The sequence below is a fragment of the Acyrthosiphon pisum genome, chromosome X (assembly GCF_005508785.2).
Source record: "Acyrthosiphon pisum isolate AL4f chromosome X, pea_aphid_22Mar2018_4r6ur, whole genome shotgun sequence".
Taxonomy (NCBI): domain Eukaryota; kingdom Metazoa; phylum Arthropoda; class Insecta; order Hemiptera; family Aphididae; genus Acyrthosiphon; species Acyrthosiphon pisum.
The window spans coordinates 69,658,473-69,676,037 of record NC_042493.1 but is presented as its reverse complement, the minus strand read 5'-3'; the positions used below and the strand labels follow the sequence as shown (position 1 = coordinate 69,676,037).

General features: G+C 36.2%; 1 protein-coding gene across 1 annotated transcript in view; it reads left to right on the top strand.

Annotated features, from left to right (window-relative positions):
• Positions 1-16,426, top strand: part of LOC100571316 — a 32,082-nt gene extending 15,656 nt beyond the window's left edge. Inside the window, exons 3-9 of the mRNA XM_029485234.1 lie at positions 1,235-2,581; positions 3,379-4,019; positions 7,293-7,455; positions 11,374-11,524; positions 11,659-11,803; positions 11,876-12,401; positions 12,502-16,426. Coding sequence (XP_029341094.1) covers positions 1,235-2,581; positions 3,379-4,019; positions 7,293-7,455; positions 11,374-11,524; positions 11,659-11,803; positions 11,876-12,401; positions 12,502-15,639 — 6,111 coding nt within the window. The 3' untranslated portion in view covers positions 15,640-16,426. The remainder of the gene's footprint in view (positions 1-1,234; positions 2,582-3,378; positions 4,020-7,292; positions 7,456-11,373; positions 11,525-11,658; positions 11,804-11,875; positions 12,402-12,501) is intronic.
• Positions 16,427-17,565: the final 1,139 nt, after the last annotated feature.

The window sequence follows — 17,565 nt, the reverse complement described above, 5'->3', positions numbered from 1 at the left end:
GTTAGGTTTACCGTTTTTGTTCGTAAAGCTCAAATAATAAGAAAAATGTGACAAAAAATTGCGTGATGTTAATTTTTTCAACATTTTTATTCATTACGTCATTCTATATCATATCGTTTACGTGGCTACCTGTGTAATGCGCATATACATATATGGTATTATAACCTGCAGTACCTATCACTATATTATATAGGTAAATTACAATCGTCGGTCCAGAAAATTTGTGCTTTTGGAGATTGCTCTCAAGTCAATCGGGCGTATTACCTATATACATAAACATGGCCCGATGAGACCATTATTTTCTTTTTCGTTTTTAATGCCGACGTTAACTTTTATGGATGTCAAGCAATCAGGATATTATCAAAACGAGTGTATCTGTTTGAATTTTAGTAGAAACAAAAAAAAAAATATTTAGGTTTGGTCATAATATATAATATTATAATTATATAGGCAGGTACAGACGATAATTTATGAAATATATTTATTCTTACATTGGAATAGGTACACATATGCGTATAATTAAGTAGGATTCAGAATTAAGCAAAATGAGTAGAGTCAATGAAAATAAAATATGTGCTGTGATCAAAAAAATGTAAATATTATTATTTATTATCTGTTATTCACTGTCAGCCTGCAGTGAGTAAGTAATTTTTATCTATACCACGTCTTATTATATTCGTTACCTTATTTGTCTGGTTATAACCTATATAGTGGTGTGCCTATCTTTTCATTATGTAATAATACCAAAGACACAGATAAGGGGCTTTATGGGATAATATGGGGGATATTGCCTCTAACCTCCCCCCAAGGGCACATCACTGCGTCTGTAATATATAGTTATACTATTGTTTGGCAGTTTGGATATTGTAATCATGGATTAATTAACCATTTGTTTAGAAACTGCTGTTTTTTAATTTTTGACTGTACTGATTATTTATTAGTGTCATGCATGTAAAGGAGGAATTGTAGGTACTTACTATAATATTGTGCTTCTGGTTTGATAGAAATTATTAAACACAAGAAATATACAACTTTAAAAATAGTAGGAACCTTCCGATGATGAACACGGGTTTTTCGATTTTTAATAGTTATTTTATGTTTACAAACAAGTCGAAGATGGCTGTGTATACACACCAAAATAGGTTCTCATTCCAACCCTTATAGTATTTTATATTATACCTGCTGTATATTTAAGTAATTTGGTGTAACATAACAAATTATTTATATTTTACAGATCGCGACGTACGAGACGACAAAAGAAGGCGGTGTCGTCGAGTTCATGACCGAGACAAAGAGCACCGTGCCGTCAGTATCCTCCAGCAGCGGTGGTGGCTCGACGTCCAAGGCCGTGGCGTCAAAGATTGGCGGCACCTGCACCGTTGTGAAAAAAACTACCACGACGACGACTACCACTTCGTTATCACCAATGCCAATAAAGGTGATTTCAGTTACCAGCCCACCGGAGGGCAACACCAAGGCTGCGGAGCAAAAGCAGCCAGCACGGCGTCGGCCTATGCCCAAGCTCATACCGATCGTTGAACAGCAACAGTCACGGCGCGTGCCCACGACCGTCCGCATGCGACTGCCCGTGACAACACCACCGCCACCATCGGAAAACTCTACTGTCATAACCACGGACGACTACTACAGCTTGGCGGCGGGCCAGAGTGCTCTCAGCGATTTCGCGTCCATCATCGATGACACGGACTGTGCGCCGGGTCCGTTCAACTGTGGTCTCGCCTTCGCTAACGCCACGGCCAGTGGTGTCGCAACAGCAGACCGGCGGAGGAGTAGCAGCAGCACCGGAAGCAGCAGCACCATCACGTCGCCGAAGAGCAAGACCGCTTCGTTTTTCGACAAGCTCAAAGCCAAAGTGGACGAGACGGCGGACCTGACTTGCTCGGTGTGCAGTTATGAGTCCAAGTGTCTGTCGGAGTTCATGCGACATCAGCGAACTCACGGCGAAGATGAAGACGGAGACGCCGCTACTGCGGCCGTTGACGTCAATGGCTTCAAGACCGAAGATCATACCGCGACGGCTCAAGAGCGGACGACATCAACGCCGCCGCCGCCTCCACCGCCGCCGGTGACGGCCGCTGAACTCAAGTCGACCAGGTGCCAGAGGTGCCGGAAGCGTTGCAAGACCAGTACCGAGTTGATTGTGCACTTGGCCACTTGCCGAGGGACGACTGCCACCACCACCACTGCGGCTGCAGCGATTGATAACCCAAGCCAACCTGCCGCCGTGAAAGAAACCGTTACCGACGATGGCCGAGATATGCAACAGCACCCGATGGAGAATAAGATTTTTGTATGGAACACCTCCGCGGTGGCAACACCGCCCGGCGAAGATCATGCCGCTGAAGACGACGATGACGACAATGACCGTGAAGAACAAGATTCTGTTACCGTGACGGAAATCGTGATGCCGCCCGATGTCGAACAGCCGTCGGTCGAAGATGAGTCGGAGGACGACATCAACGATACACCTGACAATACTAACTCCTGCTCCGCTGAGATGTTAAAAAATCAGGAACAACTGAAGCACGCAATCAGAAAAGAAGGAATGATGTACAAAACAGTAAGTTTTTTAGATAATATGTGGCGTTTAGGTCCCTATATATTTATCGTCTATATATAATATATAAACCATATATTTATAAAGTTGGTTTACTGTATATGTGTATATTATAGTATATTCATGGGGCTATAATTCTGGTAATAATAATAACTACTATAATATAATATATTACCATTTCGGTCGTAGGTACTGATATTTGGTTATTTGCATTGATTTTACTTAAACTTTTTGAAAAGTTCTGTTGGGATTTGTGGCTAAATCAGTCCTAAATATTTTAATTGTAAATTTAATTGTGAATGTTACTAAATAATAATTATTTATTTATAATCATAAGCCCTAAATAATATCTAATAATTATGTCCTATGATTTTAGACATATTATCTAGGCAAATATTCACTTTATTGGAAACGTATGTAACATATGTACCTATACATTTTTCCTAGAGTAATTTCTACCCAACGTCCTGTCTGATAAAATCGACTCCCCAACAGTTTAGCTCTCAGCTCATTTAATGTACTTTCTCGCTTTACCCGCTTATATTCCTAGTTTCATACCACAATTTCTCCGGAAAAGTATTTGTACAATACCCCAATTATCCGGCTTATTTTACTCCGTACAACTTTACCCTAACTTGTAAATTTCTGTTAATCTGTATCCATCGTAAAAATCAACCTGTTCATTAAAATAATTGTTAGGCTTTTGTGCGTACTTGTGCATAAAATAGTATACAAATAATATTACCTACTGAAATATAAATTATATAATGTGTTCTGATCGGCAACGTTCTCCGCTGCAGGTATTCAAGTGTCCACACTGCACGTTTTGGGCGGCCACCGCTTCTCGGTTCCACGTGCACATCGTCGGCCACCTGAATCGCAAGCCATTCGAGTGTTCGTGCTGCGCGTACCGGTCCAACTGGCGTTGGGATATCACCAAGCATATCCGGCTCAAGTCGGCAAAGAGGAGTGGCGGTGAAGAGACAACTGCGTCATACAACTCGCATCAAGGAGCCAAGGTGCTGATGACGGACGAGACGGGTCGCAGAAACTACAGCAAGTACAACCGGTACCTGACCGTAATGGAAATGGACTTAACGGGCGGAGCGGACAAGGCGGCCGGTGGCGAGTGCGAAGACGGAAAAGGCGTCCGCAAGTCCGTGGGCGGCGGCATCACCAGGAAACGGCGGTCGCCAGCCTTTGCCCACAACAACGGGGCTGCGCTCCTGCTCAAGCAGCACCAGACATCTTCGTCGTCGGGTAAGGCCGTGACAGCGGCTGGACAGTTGAAAAGGTTCAAAGCCGCGGCGATCCGGAACCAACAGCTGAACCAGCAGCAGAACCAGAATAACTCCGGGGTGACGACGCTCCTTCCCCCGTCAGCCACCGGAGGTGACGGACGTAGTAAGACCGTTTGGAAGTGCAAAAAATGTTTCTTCAGGTAAATACAATTATTTTAATATACATCTACACGTATTTCCGGTTATGGGAAATGTCTTTTTTATTGCATGAGTGTGAATTTATTTGTTTATTCTTGGAAGGGTGGATGTATGAGGAACCTGAATAAATGTATAACAAACTGGACAACTTTAGTTTACCTCAAACAATTTTTTTCTTCTTACGAGATTTTTACTAAATAATGTCATTGTTATGATCGGGCCTGTCCAGCGAGTGAATGTAGTGGTTGCAACCAGCCCATACACACACACCTATATCAACAATACCAAAATATAAATGATAAGGAAATAATGCTAGCAAATAAATATTAAATATCATATATGCATAAAGAGGATGTCAGCGCGCTACAATATTTCTCTCTCTGTGAAACCCGTGCGCCACGTTGTATAGTATTTGCGTCCATCTAAACCAATCTTCTGATGATAGCCAAGAGTGAATAAATTGACCTATTATAAATAATTTTAATTCACACTATCACACGTTGGCTTTTTTACGATCTTTTAATTATTCCATGATATAATGATCATTTTTAAATGTCCTGTTTTACATACTCTTAACTTGCATGAAAATTGAAATACCATATAAAAAAAACCTCAACGTCATAACACATATTATAAACACAGATAATGTTCTTATCTTTAAGTTCAATGATAGGTCAATTTATTTCAATTCATTCTATTATAAAATCCAACAACAAAAGATTAGTTTAGCTGAACGAAAATTTGCTATGTTGCGAGTGGTTTAGAGTGTGAAACCAAGTCCTCTGTAATGCCAAATATAAATAGTTAACGGATAACCACAATATATTTAGCTTACGATAGATTTGGTTCCAGTTGGTTAGTCGGTTATTCTTAGTGATTATTTAAAAAAATTAATATTGTAAATTATATTTTGAAAATTATTATGTAATAATATTAACGAATTTATTTCTTATGAACAAAAACTATAACAAAGGGTTCAGATTTATTATATACTAAAAATCACGGCATGTCATTAAAAATATGTGCTCCAAAAACGTACAAAATACATGCTTTAAAACATGCTCGTAAAATGTTTAAATTGTATTTAAAAAAGTATAATTTTGGTTTTTAATTTATAAAAAAATTACAAAAATGTTTATTTATTAATTGTATAACTATAATTTTCTAAAAACAATATGGTTAAAAAATTTAATTGAGTAATAGTAGATTTTGATCTTCTTTGCTTCTACTGAAATTTCACTCTTTATAATATGTTATCTAGGTAAATATTATATGACATAAAAATATCAAATATTACATACAATTTATAATATTATATTCGCTAAAAAAAATTTTATATTTAAGTATACTGAAAAATAATTCGTTCTTTTGAACACACTTGATTTTCATGAAATTTATTTTGTGCTTCTTATACTTATTTCTAGCATACGCGTAGGTAGTGTATTATCGATCAATAAAAATATGCAAATGCATATACATTTCTGAGCACTATATGACTTATTAAAGGAGAACAACATTATTTTGTTCCCCCACCCCCACAAATTGTACTTATGTATTTTATATTATATAAACCAAATGAGAAACAAATTATAGTCTTATATAAGGAAACCAGCCATTGAGCAAAAATGTAGTGTTTAGACCTATAATAGCCTGACAAAACGAAACGACTTCGACGGATTTTTAATATGAAATGGATTTAGGTTCACTAAGAAGTTTTCTATTTATTAATCAAAGTGACTTAATATTTATAAAACTTGTATACATGTTTTACGTAATGCAACGATTAAAATATTTGAATTATTTTAACTTGAGTCCTACAGTTTGGTCTGACACTCTGACGATACTATATTTTTTATCGTTTTGATGTCATGAAAGTTGTGATCATAATTATTCATTTACATTTACATGTGCTTAGCACGGCCGCCGCGTAAGAAATAGTGTAGGTAGTATCCCTCATTTGTACGGGCGATAAAATCTCCAGATTAAAAGTGGCTTAATATATTGATTTACTTGCTACACATTGACACGTCACCAACATTTTGATTTTTTTGTTGTAGTTCAAAAATAAACAACAGTAAGGACTTGGAATTTTTCATCAAATATTTATAATAGCATTTTCAAACAACAATATATAGTTTTCTATTTTCTACTCGTGAAAATCACGAATATTTACTAACAATTTTGTAGTTTACAATTATTAAACATTTTAATTGTAATACTTGAGACATGAAAATTTAATACAAGTATAGTGATAAGTTATTTTTACAGAAATATTTTGCATAAATAAGCTAGGTTACAAGCTAGGTACATTACGTTTTTATGAGTGTTTGAACTTTGAATTTTAAACTTTGCCGATATTCGATATGTAAACTTTAAAATAACGATTTATTCTCTCCAACGATTAGGTATTATTATTTATTCAAATAAATATTAATCAAATTAAATTGAATCATTCTATTAGGTACTATTGATATATTATAAAAATCTATGTACAATAAACACAACGAAAATTACAAAATATTTCTACTAATTTTAAGTTATTTATTCTACAAACCCATATATAGGTACTTACGTCTTACACCATTCTATTGTACGTTGGTATTGACTTAGGTGTTGATTTCAAATAATTATATAACATATGGGATTTTGTTAGAAAAAAATAGTTCAAACTATCTTATATATTATATAAGTTATATGCAATATTTTTATAAATAAATTACAAAATATTCTTACAAATAGTTAATATAGGCTTCCATCTCAATTCACATTTATCATTCTTTATGTACATAATAAAATTCAAATTTAGCACACTCATTACAGTGACTTACTCAATGATACTTGAAACCTACAATACAGCAGTGCGAGTTCAATGATTTTTTTTATTTTAGTTTTAAACCGTTTGATTTTGATGAAAGATAATTTTTTTCCGAATCGTATATTTGCAGATTCTCTACAGGTTTGTTATATTTTTGGTCACTAAATCGGATAGTTTGGAGTGGATACATGGTACATGCCAATAATGGGTGTACTTACGACGGGGGGTCATGGGGTTTAACCGTCCCCACATTAACTGTTATTTATTGATAGCCCCCCTACACATGTTTCTAGAAATTATCCACGACCCCCCTCCCCCGTTGAAAATTCCTGACAATGCTACTGATGCAATTATATATTTCCGTTTCATTCCCCTCGTCTCACCCTTCGATTATTAATTTAGTAAAATGTTTTATATTTTATAATTGATTTTTCCTTTTCCTTTGTCTGGTGTTATACAGAGACTGCGATCGGCTGACCGTTTTGAACCATGTCAAGGCGCACTACAGGAGAGGAGAATTCGGTAGCAACACCGGTGCCACTAGAATTAATTCGTCGCAACACGGTGACGCCGCAGCCACCACGGCCATTGACGCGGCCAACGCAAGCAACAACGAATTATATGTGAGTGATAGTAGTTAAACTCTTAAGTTGTGTATGTTTATTACTCAGGCTATACAGTTGAAACACTGAATTTATACACAGGAATTCAATATTGTATATTTTATATCATCAATACAAAAAAAGTTATTTATGTTTGAAAAACATACAAATTAATAACGAATTCTATAACATTAATAACTTTTGTGAATTTATGAATCATAAAAATAATAACACTAAGACAGCAAATATTGTCTCCTTATCGTGTATACATTTGGGCTCTTGTCTATTACTGTAGCTTTGTGGTTCCTATTTTCATACTAAACAATTGTTTTATATAATCTTGTAATTATATAACAAACAACAATGATAACCTACAGTAACTGACATATAAACCACTTGGAAGTTACTTTAGATTAATATTAATTTAATATGCTAAGGTTTAATATTTTAATTTATCTCAAAATTGAATTAAATTGCCTGTATCAAACCGTCCTTTTGATTATTCATTTATTATAAACATAAATAATAGCACATTATATTATTCTGTTGAACTCTATTCGTAAATAAAAAATTCGATTTAGATATCATTTTGTTGTTATAGCTCACCCTTTTGTATCTATAATATATTATATATTGTGATTACCATCATATAAACTGATTTGGATTAGGCAAATCCTACACAACTTGGATCTAGAACAAATAATTTGTTCTCTTTCGAAAACTGAGATATAACCTAGGTATAAGGAAGTATGTAATAACGAATAAGTACTTATACTACTAACTGTCTGAATCGAAAGATTTTTTTTAAACTTTATGTTAACTATTTCATTGTTATATATTTCAACAATATTTGGAACCCGTCATAATATACGGATAAGAAAGGTCGTCACAACATAATTAAAATGACTGCAGTGATATATAGTTTTTTTTTATTTTTAATAAACTAATTGACATTATGCGGCAGACCTATATAAATAAATAGTAAATATTTTTACTAACTTAAACAATTGTTATATTATCATTTGGATTTTTACCATTTGAATATGACGTAATATTTGACATACTATACTCCTACTCGTATAATGTGTAGATTACTGTACCTCCTTCCAACTCATCGTTCTTAACTTAGCTCACTATTTATTTTTCCTTCTGACCCATGCGCAACGTAAGTGGTTTGTCTATATTTGTCGTTTTTTTGCATTAAAAAATTAATCTTCAAATTATCTTAGAGTTAAATCATCGATTATAAAAATGATGAACTTCTATTTATAAAAGGTTTGACATACCTAATAATTTTGTCTCAAAAAAAAAAAAATTAATATCTGTATAAATATACATTTATTTTTGAGTAAAATATTAATTAAGGTAATTTTACTCTAAGGTTACTCGAAAATCATTCAAAACGATTTTCCATGAATTAATTTTGTCTGTGTCTCGCGTGTGGTTCAGTGAAAACAAATAGTGCGTTGGCATGACATCCAAGAGGATGTTAAGAAACAATACATAGTGATTGCTCGCGGATCATCAAATCAGAACAAGACACGCTGATTTGGTACAACCATCTAGATAGATAATATTATTAATGATTATACTTGAAACGATCGTACTATTTATTACTTGAAATGATGCGATAATATAATTGGACGATAATGATGTAAACTCGAAGTCTCAAACCATGGAGTATAATAACTTGATTATATTTAATTTAGTGTCGGTTGTTATAGTTTTAATTTAATAAATAATAATAAAACATATATAATATGGTATATAGCCAATAAGCGAACATAATTTAAATTTGTATAATTATTATATACATATTATAATAATGCCAAAAGACGGTATTATATGCGACGTGATATTAACATAATTGATAACCCCCTTTTCATGAAACAAGTTATAGGTATACTATATATTTGATAGCTGCAGTTTTTTTAAATATGACGTCAAAATATAATTAAACTTAGTAGCTGATAGTACAATTCGTCATTGAAATAATAAATGTGAGCATAAAGTTATTATTCACACTTAATCTTAAAGTATTACTATAAGCTGAGCGTATGTCCAGTTTTTTTTTTCCAAAATTCCGAAGAATATATCGCACGTGTCAAAACATGCACACTTGGGCCGTGTAAACAATTTTTATTTCATATAGCAGTTATAATCGGTAATGCTAAATAATTAACTGTAAAAGAATTTTTATTTTTTACCAATGCTATAGGTACCTAGATAATTAATTGTGCACGTAAAAACACAGGTATAACCGTATAGGCAGGATAGGTTCATATAACATTCCGCCCTGTGCGCGTATTTGGGTAGGTACCATTAGTCCGACTTCGGCGGTACATTTATACACCCTTTTCGCCTGTATTTCTGGTTCTCTGTTTTGTGGACAATTTTATCTTTCTCTAGTCGTTTAACTTTCAGCGCGTGACTTCATTCAGCTGAAGCGTTCGTATACCAATGCCATTTCAATTCGCAAGCCTAGAAATTCACGGATTATTTCTCATAATTTTTAACTTGACATCCGTCTTTAACTGTTGGTCTATTACTGAAATTAACTTTGTGCCTCACTTTACACACAACACACCCATTAGTTATCAACACAACATTAAGTTATTTGGTAATATTATATAATCTTACTATACTAATCATGTGTTACTCTAAGGTCTATGATCCATGCCCAATGATTACCGACCAACTTAAAAAAAAGCTAATATAAATATATTGTATAATATTATAAATACTAATTGAGTATACCTCCCTATTAAGAAATTTGTTATCTTCTCGAAGATCTGTCATAAATCATAATATTACAATGACAGGAAAGTGATTATAGAGATAAAAGATTTTTACGAATTTGATTGAAACTCATGTTTTCGAGGATCTGTTATTGATATTGTTCTAATATATTAAATATATCGCTTGAAAATCAAGAAGTTATTATTTTAGAAATTATTATTATTATAAATTATTTTCCAATGGCTTTATGTTTGGATAACTTATTGTTAAACGTGTTGAGAAAAAGGCTACGCAGCGTCTTCAAAAGTATTAATTTTAATATCATATTAAGCTAGTATCTCTAGCTAGATTTATCTCTAAAACTACTTTCCTGACTTTACTACCCCGCCCCCTCTCATCACCCAAAATGTTCTGTTTTTATCAAATTATCTACATGTATGTAATGTGTACAGTTTACCTGCACAACTTTATAGTTTATCCCGCACTACTAAATTCTCCGTTCAAGGTTTTCGATTTCCTCGCCGATTTTCACGAATATCAACGTAGTTTATCTGTACCATTATGTATATATATTATCATTAAATTTTTTTGATTGGCTTAAATGACGAAGTCTGTAACTACTGTAGCTATCAAAACCTATACTAATAGGTACGTCACCAAGTAATGGTAGTATAATATAATTTATACATTTGTTGGCCTGTGCTGCTCGAATTCCCAAAACTGCGATAAATCGGTTCTCTACTCTATATTTGGATTCAGCGTTTTTGCTAACACCTGATTTATGATTATTCATGTAAAATATACAATTTAAAAAATACGTATACGTATGTATACATACTACATAATTCTAAAGTGTCAAACGACTTGCTGACTTCAAAATGGTTGTTTTTTGGTCTTATCTGTGGAGATAGTGTTTTTTCATATGTATATAGGATTCATATTATATTATATATGTTATCTAATATACATAATGTTCTCTTAGCTAGCCCACCCACTGAAAATGTATTTGAATTAATTACGGGTATAATAACACTGTGCAGTAATTACTATCACTCAAATCGATATTTATGAATGTGATGTGATATGCAGAGTGTACACTAATCAATAATTTATAACAAGTTATCTATTGTGTTTAGATGTGATCGACTTGAGCGTCGCATTATAATAAATTAATAATTAATTCCGTTGTATATAATTTAGATCCAAACAAAAAAATCTTCTGGAATGAAAGAAAAGGCAGAACAAAATTCTCCGACCACCGACCGCAGGAAAACAAAGATTTCCACAACCGGGACCACATCCGATAAGTTGTTGCTGTTGTCCACCAATTCTAAGTCGTTAATGCTTTATGGTGAGAATTATATTTATTTATCTATTTCTATGTTAGGTTGAGTTAAATAAGTTATTTAAACTATTACGTTTTTTTTAATTCAAGCTATACATGATAAACTGCAGTTTACGTTAGTAACATACAATTTTTTTCAGATGATGAAAATTTTTTGTCTTGTCCGCTATGTGACGTGACAGCTGCTAGTCCGGGCAAACTGAAAGAACACATGCAGTGCACCCATATTCCTGAAGAAACCAAGTATAGGTGTGAATACTGTCCATTTTGGTCGGAAGAAAAAAAGTGAGTTTTTACGGTTTTAAAATCTGAACTTCAATGTTTAATAAATATTAATGTTATTAATTTTTAACACAGAGCTATGTTGGACCACATGATGTTTGCACACGAAATGGACGATGGAAGTGTAAATACCGATGTTAATGCTACTGATGTAAATTGCGGGACCGAGCAACGAGATGAATCGGCTTCAAATTCAATTAACGATGACGACGAGGAGGCAATGCAGGGAATCGACGAAAACGGTAGTAGTGATGACGTGACAGCTAATACGACAATGTTCGATAACGGAAGTGATGACACGAACACAACGACTAACATGGAAGTGATGTTCGATACCACTGACGAAAACATCGTCGTGATTGAGGCGGTAGAGTGCAAACCTGATTTTGTTGATAACGATGGAGGATCAACCCTTGAAACACCATCGACACCGAGCAAGAGCTCTGAGAAAAGCAGCTATAGTAGTAACGCCGCTGATGATAAAATATCCAACAATATGGTTAGTTGCGAATACGATGGAGGTGAAGAACGGGACGAAGACGAAGAAATAATAGTCAGAGCAGAAGAAGTAATCAAACCCACATCAGTTAAAATAATCAAAGTAAGTTTAGTTCCCTCCCTTCCTTCAACCCGTAAATAAACAACAAGCTCAATACAAATATTAATATTGTATCTGTAACTCAATGTCTTTAAAATTGCAGGAAATTCTCGCACCTACAGTGTCAGCAGTGTCTGAAGGAGATGCCACAACTGTATCGCGCACGGAAATTGAGGTGTTCGAATGCAACGAGTGTTGGTACTATTCAACCAGTAGAAAAGACTTACTAGCACATAAGCAGCTGCACGTCGAACGGGGAGCACTATATAACTGTACAGAATGCGTGTTCAATGTCACTAAAGCAGCTATTCTGTATCATCATTATCGACACGGACACGTGATCGAAGAACCAGAACTTAGATATCCAGAAGATTCCGTAGTTCGGGCTGGACAAAGAGACATGATTGCAAAGAATGCAGAAGACAAACTGGAAAACAAGACAACCACTGTGACGGATGTAGAAGAGACCACCACCGGACCACCTATGGTATGGCATTATAGAAAGGAAAACGTCCCGCCTTTTACGAAAGTATTCAAGTGTCGGTACTGTCCTCACACTAATCGTCGGCGGCACAACACGGTTGAGCACGAGCGAATGCACTCTGACCATCCGGATCATCAGAATCACAGACAAATGCAGCAGCGTCTATCAGGCTGTTCAGTTCCACCATCCCCACTACACCCATGCAAACGGTGTACTTATGTATGCAACAACGCGGGAGTCTTGGCATCTCATGTCAAGGTACACTCAACCAGTTATAGCTGCTCAACAGTGGGCTTTTATGATGTCACCGTTGTGGACACGATTCAGATTCGGGCCCTCGAATACGTGATGGAGCTAGAACACAGCTTGCTGCTAGACAAGAACACAGCCATCAACAGCGGAATATCTCATTCCGGTAATGAAGTGTTGTCCGATACGTCTAGTGATAATGAAAGTCAAGAAGACGTCACAAAGTACAAAGAAGTTGACGAACCTGAGCTTAAATTTTGCCCATATTGCCCGGCTCGGTACTTTTTCATCACTGACCTTAAGTTCCACATTCGGTTCCATAGGTTCCGAGGCTGGAAAAACGCTTGCGACTGCTGTTCATTTGTAGCTCGGGCCAAAAGCCATGTAACTGCGCACGAGATCGTTCATTGTGACGAGTATGCACAGCGTACTACTGAACTGATTGCTTCCGGATATCCGGTTAACCCTAAATATCCTCAACCCTCTGAGTATCCTGCATCGGTGAGTGACGGTTCACCCCCTCAGCTTCAGAGACGACAATGGTCTCCGCCAGAATTACCAAATTATAATGATTCAAAAACACTTTCACCCGAGCCTGACAGCCAACGTCAAAGGCGGACCAAACGTATGCGGTATTCCGAGCCCAATGTCGCCACGGCAGTACAATCACCGCCCATCGAGTATGCTAATGACACTAGTAAACGACGACGTCGCTCTATGGTTGTTGGCGTTCCCATGAAAACTGCCAGTGTAAAGCCACCACCACCAGCACTACTACCTGTGCTTAAAACCACAACTTCAAAGTCAATCCCGCCACCATTACTTCCTGCGCCTAAGATCCCAGTGGCTAATGCGATTAACACTACCAGTGTAGCCACCACTGAACTTGACGCTCAAAAGTCCACCAGTGATGCCCCCATGAAACCCGTTAAGAATACTAAAGCAAGTTATATACGGCAATTTATGTGCACTATGTGCCCAGGCAAGTTCTTCAAATCTACAGCCTTGCAGTACCATAAAACATTACATAATGGTCCGGGGCATTACCGATGTAGGCGCTGTGATTATGCAGTGAGCACTTATGGCAACTTGGTCCGGCATGAAACCGTACACCGAGATCTTCCCGCCAGGGAAAAAGTTAAGACTAAGACATCAAAAAAATTGAGAGCTCTGTCAAAGTTGAAGGCCAAAGGAAAGAAAATTCCCTTGCCCGTAATTTTATCAGCAATGCCAGCAACGTCGAATTCGCAGCCGGAAAACGCGACCGACGACAACGACGGACTAGAGGAGTTTCAGATCGATCCCGAGTTTGGGTCCGCCATGTTGGGCAACCCGAATTTCTTTTATGCGACAACAGTAACAAACGGTGTCATTCGAACTAAACGGTACAAGTGCCCAAAGTGCCCGTCAGCGTTCGACAAGCGCGACCAGTTCGCCGTACACCTGACCCTGCATGGAGCCCAGGACAAATACCAGTGTGATAAGTGTGACTATGCGGTACGATACACGGCTAATTACGTGCAACACCAACGGAAGCATGCGCAGGACGCAGAGATCCGGAAGAACAATGAGCAAGCGGCCGACAGGGCGAAGATGATCAAAGAACAGGAGGAGGCGTCGAATGCGCAACGGGTTCGCCGGCGACCGACCGCGGAAGACCGGAAGCCACAGCGTCAGACTAAACCGATGCTACCGCCACCTTTGAAACTACAGCCGCAGGACACGGCTTTCACTAATGAGATATCAGACCAGCAGACTGCGTACGAGCTGAACGCCGCCTACGGAGCCACCGGAAATTTAGTTGGCGAGACGACTACATCCCTATTCCGTTGTGCACAATGCCCGTTCGAGTGTGACATTCGGTCACAGCTGGATCGGCACACCACGCATCATCACGTGGCGATGAACTCGTCAGGAGCTGCGTCCAAGCGGTCGTGGAAACGGTCGTGTAGGTTCTGCACGTACCGCACGCACGGCGAAGTCGACCTAGCCGAGCACACCCGTGTCCATTTCTTGCGATCGACCGGCGAACCGGTACCCAACAACGGGGATTACTCGTCTTTAGATACTTACACGCCCCCCACGGACATTGGTGAGATCAAACACATCGAGTTTCACGGTAAGCGGGTCGTGTACAGCCAGCGGCGGCGGAACAACAACACCGACGACCAAGAGGACGTGCCAAACGACCTGGACGAAGGAGACATTGAACCATTTTTTGTGTTCAAAGACTGTGGCGAATTCCGTTACCCTACTAATGACCCCGCGATCGGCAACGGCATGACGACTGCTGCCATGATCAGGTCCCACAAGAGGTTCAGTCCCGACCGTCCACCACCACATATGACGATCGATTACAACGACAACCGCACCGGAGACGGCCCCAAAGCCCCACCGGCTGCGTTTGTGCGGTTCTTTGACAGCGGCACCCGGCTTGAGTTCCTGGATGATGATCCTGCAGAGCCTGCAGTCGGCGCAGCCAAAAAGAGAAGGAGTAGTAAGAAGTAGTTTGCGCATGGTCGTCTTAAACAATTTTCCCTCTCTGTTCCGTGTCCATCAGCGTTCGTTTTCCGTTGGCTAATAGGAAATATTTTCGTTTTACACGGCACACACTCCTATAATATAATAATCGTACGTCGTCCGTCGTGATTGACATATTTTACGTTCTAAATTAATATTGTGTAGTTTATAATTTTTAGTTTCACGTGTTATTTTTATTTGTTTATTCTTAAGACCACTTTTTTTTTTAAACTAGTTTTGTCCCAATTGTTAACAGATTATAACTTTTTATTTTTAGTATAAAATATTATTTTTTTATTTATAATTTATATTTTGGTGTACCTTTGCCTTTTACCCATCCTTTCGTTTGGCTTCTATGTACACACCCTTTGGATTTCATTATTGCATACGCTCTGTCCCCTCCCCGGCCCCACCAATTTAATATAATTATATTCTAATTGTACATAATAATATATTATTGAATTCAAGTACGATTGTAACTATTTATTTTTCATTTTAATTATAATTAACTAGTATAATTTTTCCGTAGTAATGTATCGTTGTTATATAATATTTATTGTAGACACTTGTATCGCGTTTGGACCAATATGATATTTATTTTTTTTTATTTATGTTGCCACCCTCTCCAGTTCATTAAGATAGCAGAAGACTTTAAAGTATCCAAGTAGTTTTATTATTATTACTATTATGATATTATATTTTTGCGTTTACACACTACCCAACCTAGCGACTTATTATTATATATTTTATAATATTAAACTTAAATTTTTGAGTATTTTTTTTATTTTTTTTTCTTCACTATATTATAATATTATATAACGGACGATTATTTAGACGATCGCCGACCATATTTGTCTTATGCGCTGCTCGTGTACCTATATCGTAAAAGTGGCGTATGCTGCTGTATATGCGCATTATTTTGTTTTTCATCGGTAAATCAAACAATTAAACTATAATAATATGTATGTATTTATGAAATGTATTTATTTAAATTATTTATGTGACGACGACGAATAAAAGGGATTAATATATTAAAACAGCAAGTGATTTTTTTTTTTTACATTTTATCGATGTGCTTGAATAATTTGTTATAACCTTATGACCACCAAAGTCTAATATATATATATATATATATTTATATTCAATACAATATGCAGTTGGTAGAAACCCATTTATAATAGAAATAAAAGTTATTGCCGTGTGTAAAACATTATTTAACATTATACTTTACCGAAGACCTGGTAGCAATGCACGGAAAAAGCGATGAAACGAGACTAGTTCGGCATACGATAATCTAGTACAACGGTTATTATACATTTTATTAATTATTCAAAATAATTATACCTATATACATATAGTGGGGCTCCGTGATATTATACAATAAAATAAATGAAAGATGACACACGCGTCTTACAGTCTGGGACATATAGGTATATTATATATTATATAATATACATAAATGTATATTAAAAAAATTAAATTTAAATTCAATCAATTAATGAAATATATGAATGATTTTCATCACATTAACGGATTAAACATGTGTTGTTAATTTCTTTATATTATAATATTCCTTATAAAATCACTTCATGGATATTTTCTTATCAATTGCACAATAAAATAATGTGACGTAGACAGTATGTAATATGAATATTTTGACGCTAGCTAAGTAATTGTGTATCAACATAATATATTATTATTATATTATTTTATTAAATAGGTACTTTTAACTTAATTTAAGTATAACAAAGTGCTAGATAAAAATATAAAATATTATAATCAAAAATGCAGGTATTTCCTGTGTTCAATAAAATGTTAGGTGGGGAACTTAAAATATAAATTTTGTTTGAAGAAGTTGGATAAAATGGTAAGCAGCTTGTAATATGAAGGCTATATTTTATTCTAAAACAAATC